The sequence below is a fragment of the Nestor notabilis genome, unplaced genomic scaffold, assembly GCF_000696875.1.
Source record: "Nestor notabilis isolate BGI_N333 unplaced genomic scaffold, ASM69687v1 scaffold27794, whole genome shotgun sequence".
NCBI lineage: Eukaryota > Metazoa > Chordata > Aves > Psittaciformes > Psittacidae > Nestor > Nestor notabilis.
Window position 1 is genome coordinate 543 of NW_009927329.1, and position 10,577 is coordinate 11,119.

General features: G+C 48.5%; 1 protein-coding gene across 1 annotated transcript; it reads left to right on the forward strand.

The window, feature by feature from the left end:
* Positions 1–696: 696 nt before the first annotated feature.
* On the forward strand, positions 697–10,469 carry GATAD2A (GATA zinc finger domain containing 2A; the record flags this gene model as incomplete). The annotated part of the gene is made up of 9 exons (XM_010014016.1): positions 697–826; positions 1,298–1,429; positions 2,679–2,768; positions 4,556–4,687; positions 5,759–5,926; positions 6,598–6,877; positions 7,328–7,617; positions 8,448–8,631; positions 9,515–10,469. Coding segments are annotated over 9 exons (1,537 nt in total), but the record flags the coding sequence as incomplete, so codon positions are not given.
* Between the last annotated feature and the right edge of the window lie 108 nt (positions 10,470–10,577).

Genomic DNA, 10,577 nt, shown 5'->3' on the forward strand with positions numbered 1-10,577 from the left:
ACTGTCGGCCCTTTCTCAAGCGCTGCCATTTCCTGGGTGCTGCAGAAGACTTTGCTGCCCTGTTCCTGTTCAGCCTCTCAGCCTCCCATGCTGCAAGCCCTGCTCTGAAATCCTTTGGCTTCACAGCTTGAAATCCCAAATCCCGATAGCAGAGGCGATCTGACAGGTACTGGCTTGTGCAGTGGAGGAGAGGTGCTGGCATCTGCAGTCACATCGTGTCACCTCTGTCCCTTTTGGTTCACAGAGCTTAAGATTCTCTTCTCGTAGGATAACCATGAGCAGTGAAGCCAAGAGGTGATGTATTGTCAGGAATTCACGTGGAAGGTGCCGCCAGCACTCACGACACTGAGTGTTAAAGGCAGAAAAAGAGGTAAAATCATTCTAAGCCTGGATGTGGTTCAGTGGGTTTCAATGGCGTTGCGCGGATGTGTCCATTGGTGTTGAGACTGCTCCAGGTTTCTGCTCTCAATAGGGGAAAAGAGTTGATTTGGTGTAGGAAGAAGATAACGCCATAAAGTACCTAAACTTAGGTAAGTGAGTGCGTGCGAATGGTTTGTGTTGAGTTTCCTTCAGATTCAGTAACTGGGGTGTGAAAGAGTCACAATTTCCAAACATTAGCATTAGGAAATGCAGCATAAAGTAGTAGTTTGCTTGGTTTTATTAACCCATTCTCTGTATTTTGTTCTTGATTTGCAGTGAACTAAAGAGAGAGAAGCGAGTCCCCTCCCCGGACGTGATAGTGTTATCTGACAATGAACCTTCCAGCCCTAGGATGAATGGGTTAACCAAAATAGCATTAAAAGAGACCAACACAGAGGCACTCATGGTGAGTTCTTGCCTTGACCCATGCTTAGTGTGCCAGCTGGAAAGAAGAAACCACAGCCCTGGTTCCTGCAGAGGCGCCTGTGCTTGCAGGTCAGGTGGATCCATCCTTTCCTAAAGATGGATTTGCAAGGGGGGAATCTTGGAGCTGTTAAAGGCTGATGCCCTTCTTTTTCCAAACTGGCTTTTTGGTGGATGCAGTGTCCCTCACTCAGCATAACCCAACACAGAGTTGTTGTTTGAGTTTTTATTTGAACTGCATTTCCTTGTGTTGCTAGTGAAAACAACTCAAAAACTCTAGTTCTTTTCCCCTTGGAGTTCTTGCTCCACACTCAGTTTGTGTCCATGCATTGCATGGCAGTGATACTAAGCCACACATGCCCATTACAGTGTTGTAAATTCTTGTTGTAACTGCTGTGGTATCTATCTTCCCCTCTTCCCCCTCCCTGCTTTCCCATCCTCTCTTGCCCTGCAGAAAAGCAGCCCCGAGGAGCGGGAGAGGATGATTAAACAGCTAAAAGAAGAGTTACGGTTAGAAGAAGCTAAACTTGTGTTATTGAAGAAGCTAAGGCAAAGTCAAATCCAGAAGGAGACCACTATTCAGAAGGTATTTATCATCCTACAGATGCTTACAGCTCATCTTTTGAAATGGGGAGGGAGGGAATGAAGTAACTGGGGTAGTTGCTAGAACCTATGGAACAGAAGAGCCCTTTCAGATAAAGCATATCTCACTTTCCATAAAACCTTTATGAAGTTCTCAGTAGCTTCTCCTGTGAACCATTCCTTTTTGTCTTGCCAAGACCAAAAGACAAGACAGTTTCTGAACTGTATTCAAAAGCTGAAGATCTTTCTGTTAAAACCCAGATGTGTTTATGAATGCGATACTCTTCCACTTATTAAACACTCCATCCAGTCCTTACTGCCATTTGGAGATGGTTGAAAGACACGTGGAGCAGATCCTCACACATAACCAGTGTGCTGACAAGGTAGAGTGTGAACCCCAGGCTCTGGGAGCTGAGGGCTGGATTTTGTGCTGCGTGGCAGAAGTCCACGCAGGGCTGGATTCCAGGTCTTTCAGGTGAAGGGAGTCTGGGGTTAGTCACACGCTTCCATCATCCAAAAACTCACACGTCGTTCTCATCAGGCACTAACCCAGCAAAGAAACCTCCCTTTTCGGCAGAGCAGTCGTGTGCCGTGCAGGGTGGCGTGGGGGGGAGAGTGGAGGAGGCTGGGAGGCGAGTGGGGGGGTGAGCACCCCACGTGCTGCCATCAAGGCACCAGCTCAACTTCAAGTAACTGTAACAATAGCAACTAAACCATTTCATTTCGCAGCGAGGGATGCTGACTTGCTGGGGTTTGTGATGGGGGCGATGCGTGGCTGTAAGTGCACTGCACAGTGTGGCTTAATGTTGACAACAGCTCTCCTGGCTGGGATGGGTTGGTCTGTTGGTGTCTTTCTCCCAGACTTACGAGCTCTTGAGTAGATGGGATTAAAACTAATGCAAGTACCTGGATCACTCAACTCGCTGCTGAACACTGAGCAATGAGCTCTGGATGTTTGAACTAACGAGGGTGAAATGGCATATCCTGAACTTCTTAAGATCTGAAATCTTTTTCCTAAACTTTTTTTCTTATTTTCCTGGTATACTCTTATCTATACTTACCTAATAATTTCTTCATTTAAATGTGCATGTTGAGATGCTTGGAGGAGGAAAGGGATGGGGAGGGGGAGAAACCCAGTCTCTGAAGATGCTCTTCCTGAGGGCAAGGAGGTAAACCGCTTTTATTCCCTTAGCTTCTGTAATCCTGCTTTCACCCTTACTCGTCTGCTTTCTTTCTGGTTTTTCCTCTTCCAGCCTGCTGGTTCCTCTGGGAGTGCTGTGGCCACCCCTCCGCCCTTGGTGCGGGGACCGCAGAGTGTTGCTGCTGGCAAGCCATCCCTCCAGGTCAGTGGGGGGGCCAGGCTGCCAGGCATAGGGCATGGAGCAGAGGACGAGGTGCACAGGCCAGTCCCATCACATGAATGGCTTGGAGCCAGCCTGAACTCCCAAAACCCCACTCTAAGCTTTCTAAGAACGACTGGGGTGGGAGATGAAGGTGGTGTCACAGGGAGGTAACTCTCAGAAGCTCATTTCTCTGTGGCCGATCATCCCGATCAACTCTACATCCAGACATCCATGAAGAGGATGCCGTGGAGTTAGGGCATAGAAGTACTGTGGCAGCCTGTTGCCGTACCCTCAGGATGTAATTGTGTCCTCAGTGTGCTTAACTAAGAGCTGAGTGAATCCTAGGATCTTCATGTTTGGCTTGGTGGGTGAAAGGCACATGGTGGTAGGAGAGATCTTGATTCAGATGAGATTAAATGGAATGTTGGAAAGCCTTTGGGAAGAAGATAAGAAAGGAGAGGCAAATGACGTCCGTCAGCCTAATCTGCCTCTTGAGTCTAAGTGTCTTGTTTTGCTCTTGGACTGAAACCATTTCTGGTTATTTACCGTGGGCTAATTTTGAAACCACTACAAAAGTGCTTCAGCACAAAATGCTTTTGCCTGGGAAAAGGCCGCCCTTCATGTGCATATCCCCTGGAACACCCCACTGGAGGGAAGGGGGACATTTCCTATCCAGTTAGGAAGCAGCCACAAAACCTACAGCAATCTGTCAGCTGGAGTAAACTCTTCCTTGGGGCAAGTTGCCTTCACTGAAGACAGCACTTTCAGAGGAACTGGAGCACAAGTTACATCTTCAGTGACCAGACAGTGAAACTGCGGTTGGATGGAGCAGAGAGCTGGGAGCTCAGAATCCAGAACTGAACTGGTTCTGTCTAACTCGTGGTGTTTGGGCAAATTAACCTCTGTCTGCTTTTGCCTGACTGCAAAAACTCCTACTAATTCCTGTGTGCAGGGGTTGAGTTAACCCTTGGTCTTCACTCAAAAGGCGTAACAAGGGGATAAAACTTCCCACCTCCCTAAATACGTACGTGTGTGTACACGTGGTAACTTAGGAAAGCGGGAGCTTGAGTGGTTTTAGAAGTCTTCATCCACAGATGATGGTCAGGCTGGAGCCTGAGCGAGGGAAGTGGTGTGAGATGTGTAAAGCCACGTAAGATGGAGAGGTTGGTTGCTCCTGAGCAGTGGGTGCTCCTCAGGCTCCATGGTCTGCAGGAATGTCAGTGGTGTGTGAAACCTGTCTCTTTTTTTCCCTTCCCACATACATGCATGTGCCCACACCTCCAGCTCCTGTCTGCCCCGTGCTTCTCCTTGAGGACAGCAGTTTGTATTCCCCATTCTCTTACTCCTTCCACCCCAAAATACACTTCTTTTTGCCTCTTGGACACTGACTGCACTGAAGCCAGTCCGGCCATCTCTTGTCCTTCAGCCTCTCCTTGGGCTCAAGAGAGATGCTGCATCCATCCCACCAGCCAGAGAGCAGAGCTGCGTTGTCCCCCCCGCTCTCACGCTCGGGTTATGGTGTCCCTCGTGGTGTGTCTCAATACAACAGTCCTTGAGCTATCGAACCCCAGCGGTGGGAGGGAAGGTGAACATGTTGTCTAGGATTGCTCTTCACCCTTTGGATTCTGTGCAGGCTGAGGGAGAACAAGCCCTGGGTGTGTAGCCAGGCTGCCACCATGTCCATAAGATTTCAGATCCTGCCTTATCAACACAGCAAGCAGCAGCAGAGCATGAGCGTGAACACCCCAGAACAAAACAGTAAGAGTAAACTCTCCTCTGTTTTGCAGACCTCTTCGACACGGATACCAGGCACTGTTATTCCTCCTCCCTTGGTCCGTGGAGGGCAGCAGACTTCTTCAAAGTTAGGAACTCAGCAGAACACGCAGATAGTGATGCCACCTCTTGTCAGAGGAGCACAGGTAAGTGCTTCCCTTGTGGTGGATCCACTCGGCTTTTCCTTAGTCCATCTGAACTAAACCAGCCATCATTCTGCTCGTCTGAGGGAACCTCTGAAGTCCCTGCTGGGATTTCTTAATATGAGCTCGATGTGTTGCCACTGGAAGTTCCTGTGTCATTCCAGGCTTGTATATTGTGCTGTCCCTACGCTTCCAGTGAAGCATGAGAAGGTGCTGTGGTGACGCAGGAAGCTGCCTCACCTGCACTGCTGCTTCCCTTGGCTGTGGGTTAATTCATAGGCTTCCAGCTTCACCTGCTTTTTAGGGGGGCAGCAGCAGAGGAAATGAAACCCAGTCCCTCCTTCTTCCATTTTCCACTCTCATGATTGTTTCTCTCATCTCAGTTTCACCTTTTCAAATGCAAAGACTCCCTCATTGTGTCTGCCTTGTGATTGAATAAGAGCTGCTGAAATGAGAGAGTCGACCGGGAGGCTGAAAGTGCTGCTTTGCGGGGTCTTTATCACCTCTCACAGCAAACAGTGGTGGCACTGAAGCAATGTTCGACTTGATACGCAAATGTGAGATACCAGGGAACAAACATTTCTTTGTCAAGTGAGGATTTCTTGTGCAGTGCAGGGTGTGCTTTGGTGTGTCGCACACCCAGCAGTGACACGTAAGGCAGAGATTTGGTGTGTTTCATTTTCTTTCTGGTCTGACAACGAAGAAGAACGTGTTCTGAGGAGTAGCTTTCCTAATGCCTTTCAAATGAAGCAGCTTTAACAATGATGTGCTTTGAAAGAAGTTTGACTTGGAGACTTAGATTACTGTTTTGGCACAGCTGGTTTGGGTGTAACCTGGTGGCCTCACAGACAAGCATCTTCTCATGTTCCATTCTACTTGTTTCATTTTGATAGAGGGAAAGGGAAACTCATCACGTTTTGCCACAGGTGTCATCATCACGTTCTCTTGCCGTTCCCTCCTCCTTTGCCACTGTCTCATCTCATCCCTTTCAACTCCCACCACTGAGTGCCCGCTCTCTAACCCTCCCCATCACTCGTGGCACCGTTGCATCAGTCCCTTTCTGTCTCTTCCCAGCAAATCCACAACATCCGACAGCACTCCAGCACGGGGCCACCTCCACTGCTGCTGGCGCCGCGCGCGTCGGTCCCCAGCGTCCAGATTCAGGGGCAGAGAATCATCCAGCAGGGGCTGATTCGTGTGGCCAACGTCCCCAACACCAGCCTGCTGGTCAACATCCCGCAGGTGAGTGCCACGGGCTGTTCCGTGCCCACCCTGGCATCGCAGAGGAAGAGCTAAATGCTTTTCCTTACTTGCTGTCTGGTTGCTGCGGCCTGCTGTCACTGAACTGAGGTGCCTGGTTGTTACCACAGCTCTCCTGCTCCTTGTCCTTCCCCTTGCTCTGTTCACTTGCTGAACACAGGAATGAAGAAAACCATTAGAGAGTCTTGGGGAGAAATATCTATTTCATGGAACTGAATTTTGTGCCTCATTTCACATTTGGTGGTTCAATATGAAGCTGTCCATGAGAATATCTTCTTTTTTCCTTCCTTAAGAAGGGTAAGTGGGTGTTTTGGTGAACAGAGCTCCTGTCTGAAACCCTGAGAGGCACTGAAGCAGCAATTTAACATCTACTGCTGATGCTGCCATGCAGGTGCTGTAAATAAGCTGACATAGGGGAGACTGAGATGAGCTCTGAGGCAGAAGCTCTTCCCTGTGAGGGTGCTGAGGCGCTGGCACAGGGTGCCCAGAGAAGCTGTGGCTGCCCCATCCCTGGCAGTGTTCAAGGCCAGGTTGGACACAGGGGCTTGGAGCAACCTGCTCTAGTGGAAGGTGTCCCTGCCCGGGGCAGGGGGTTGGAGCTGGGTGTCCCTGACCTGTGCTGAGTCCCTAACCTGTGCCGTGCCTCCTCCCAGGCTTCACCAACTTCAATCAAAGGTACATCCGTGACATCTGCTCAGGCCAATGCTACTCCAAGCAGCGCTGCTTCCATGGGGAATGCTGGTGAGTCCCCGGCCAGCCGGCAGGCCGCCGCCAAGCTCGCCTTGCGGAAGCAGCTGGAGAAGACGCTCTTGGAGATCCCTCCTCCCAAACCTCCTGCTCCCGAGATGAACTTCCTGCCCAGTGCGGCCAATAACGAATTCATTTACTTAGTGGGCTTGGAAGAAGTTGTGCAGAATCTGCTGGAAACTCAAGGTGAGATGGTGTTCCAAATGTTCCTCAAAGGCAAGGAGGGGATGTTTCCATTGCAGCAGCACTGTCACACTGTCAGATCCGGGATCCACCTTCTTGAATAATTGCCAAACCTGGGTTTGAACTTCTGAAATAGTCTACAGAAGTTCTAGAGGCTGATTGTAAAGTTTTCTCTCAAATGCATCCAGTTGTCCCCAGAACTGTTCACTTCCAGCCAGCCCCTTGTTTGTCCACCACCACTAAACTCTTGAATCAGTGTCTAAAGAAGTATCTGCTGGATTCCTACACACACACTCACACAAGCAAAGAGTTTCAAGGTTTAGTGAATGCAGAAGGAGAGTTAAGGGTGGACGGTTTGCCTTTTTTTAGCTGGAATATTGTTGAGGTTTCTCAAGTATTGCTGCTTCACAGAAGCCCCAGCTGGAGCTGAGCTAAGCTGGTTGTGTTCTCCAGGTAAAGTTTCGGTGGCTGTATCGTCTCGTGAGCCCTACATGTGCGCTCAGTGTAAGACTGACTTCACCTGCCGCTGGAGGGAGGAGAAGAACGGCATCATTATGTGTGAAACCTGCATGACATCCAACCAGAAAAAGGCCTTGAAAGCTGAGCACACGAACCGACTGAAAGCTGCCTTCGTAAAAGCACTGCAGCAGGAGCAGGAGATCGAGCAGAGGATACTGCAGCAGACCTCAGCTCCTGTGCAGACCAAGTCAGACCCTATCGTGCAGCACCACTCACTCAAGCAGGTGAGGATCCATCTGCCAGAAGCCAGATCTTGGTGATGATGGGGCAAGGGTCCTGTGGCTCCGTGCACCCTGGTGTACAGGCATGAAATGGAAGCATGACCTTGCTTTCTTTAAGCTCTGCCGTACGTGTGTTTGAGCGTATGCTTAAAACCAGGTGTCTGGTTTAGCCAGACTGGTTCAAGTGGGATTTGTTCATGATGCTTCAATTGCATTCTCTGTACTGAAGAACAGAAGAGAGTGGTGGTTTTCTGCAGTCACTGGAATTATCCAGGGTGTTTAACTCACATCCTGCAAAGTCTTTTTCTTAGGAGGTGCCAAATGGAAAGACATAAGAGTCAACTGACCTAAGGTAGAGGTGTGGGGAAAAGGCTTGAGCCAGGATCACACAGTGTTGCTTGTGAGGTTTTAAGGTGATGGTAGCAACCGTGTATGACACAGCCTGGGTCTCACACACCTGGTAAAGCCACCTTTTGGTTGGAGGAAGTGCTTAAGTGCTCATTTGACTTGAAATAATCAAGGTCCTGGGTATGTAGGACAGGGAAGTGACGTTGCCTGCGTACAGAGGTGCTCACATGGCACAGTTTCTGCTGCTTTGCAGTTGATTCGGATTCCTCATGCTTACGGGTGCTTTCTGAAGTAGAAAGCTGATTCTTACCTCGCTGCAGAGAAGTCTTGGAAGTTTCCAGCCCCAAAGCTACAGTAGGCTGTGTAGTCCAGGCTTGGCAGAAGCAGCCAAGGGAGGAGAGAGAGGCTGTAAAGGTTCATGAGGGTGATTGTACTTGAAAGCCAGCAACCTGCAATGCCTGTCTTCCTCTTTGCTCTCTTGCCAGAGTTCTAGCCAGATGTCTCGAGGTCCTGGAGCTCCCCGGGGAGTGTTGCATGCATTTAGCCAGTCACCCAAGTTGCAGAATGCATCGTCTGCAGCAGCACTTGGGAGTAGGCCAGGTAAGCATGCTGAGAGACCTGTCAGCAAGGGCAGCGCTGCCGCCTGGAAGAAGACTCCCATCAATACAGGTAGATTATTTCTCTAAAGCTTCTTCTCTTTGTACTTACTAGCTGCACTCTCTCCAACAATCATAGTTCTTTGGGTAAGGCTGGTTTCTCTTTGCCACTTCCTGCATGAAAGCCTGATGGTGCTGAGGCTTTGCTCTTAGTTGTGGTGTTGACACTTGCTTTTGGGGCTCATCAAGAGGGGCAATGAGGTGGTGCTACCAAGTAAAAATACACATTTATAGAGACACTAAATAGACGTAACGCCACAGTTCATCACTGAGGCCATCTGAGCAGCCGGTGTCATGCTGCAGGAGTCTGTCATTCATTTCTGAGAGTTTAATTCAGTTAGGTTTCACTGGTGGGAAAGCAACATACAGTAACCAGATGGTTTTGCTCTAGGTGAGGCTGCAGCACACGCTGCCAGCGTGCCTCAGGGTGTGCAGTGACTAAAGCTGTTGCTTTGAACAAATGGAAATTATAAATTCTAATCTGATCTTCTTTTTCTATATATATAAAAGAATCTGACTTGAGAACTCGAGTCATTTGTTTTCTTCAGTGATAATTACGATCTCCAGGAAGGAAACGCTGCAGTAACAAGCTCTTGTGATCTACTCTCTGCCCAGTATCGGAGGGATTTCTTTGGATTTTTTTTTATTCCTGATAGCTTAATTTAGCATTTAAAACGTAGTTTAATTGCAGAGAGCTCAAATCTTCATTTCTGCTACAAAATCTCACTCCTGTTTTAGAAGCTTTTATCTTCAGAAGGTGTCTGACCTTTGCGGCCAGTAGTGCCCTGGGCTTAGATGATGATTTCACGGGGGTGAACGGCGTGGGTTTGCCACTGTTTCTCTCACGTTTGTATCATGCTGTGACACTTGTTCTCTCTCCTCTTGTGTCTCATCAGGTGGGGCTTTACCTTTCGTTAACCCTAGTTTAGCTGTGCACAAGTCCTCCTCAGCAGTAGACCGCCAGCGTGAATATCTCCTGGATATGATTCCCCCACGGTCCATCCCACAGTCCGCCACGTGGAAATAATGCAGAGGAATGCCCAAGAGGAAGACTTTCCTGTTTCTGCCATCCTTTTTATACCACATTACAGTGGAATCTGCTTTAATCCCAGCTGGATATGCCCCAGGCTTTATAGGATGCAAGAAGACCACTCCTCATCCCATCGAGTGCTGCTGTCCCTGCTATGAGAAAACAACACCATGTGGGTGGGAAAGACTTGAGCTCATTTGGTTCTCAGATTCTTAGCATTGACTGATGATGAAGGCTGTCAGGGAAGGGGAAGAATTCTCTCTCTCTGTTTTTTTGGCTTTCTGTCTTTAGTTTGGATTCCTTTGTCACCAGCACAAAAGGAGGACTCGACGACTCTCTGCCTTCGGTTTCTTTATTCATAACCACCCAGGCACCAGGAACACGGTGTTCGAGGATCTCAGCTCAAGGAGAGAGGAATCTCAACCCTGTCTTGCAGATGCATTTAGTTCATGTTTGCTTTTCTTCCCTGCCCCTCCTCCAGCCAGGAAGGCAGTCGACAGATTATAATGTTCCCAAATCTTCTGATGATGAGCTAATGATAAATAAGTGCAAACTCCAATTCCAGTTGAGTATGGTTTTGGGTTGGTTTTTTTCTTTTCCTAAGGGACTGGCTGCCACCAAAACTTGTCAGGTCGGTGGGAAGCAGCGCAGGACTCTCACTTTTGTTGGATTCTGTTTTGAATAGACTTTTTGAACTGTTGGTAGTCTAAAAATCTAATTTCCTCAATAGACAGACACCTTTTGTTCAGTCTTTCTAATTCAGCGAAGAGCAGTTGGGCCTTTCAGATGTTCCCAGAGACTTCAAAGTGGAACTGTTTGGGATTATTTTCTTTCCGGAGGGTTATTTTTTGTTGTTGTTGTTTATTGTTTTGAGCAATTTTACTCAAAAAAAGTGGAAAAAAAAAAAAAAAGAAAAGAAAAAAAAAAAA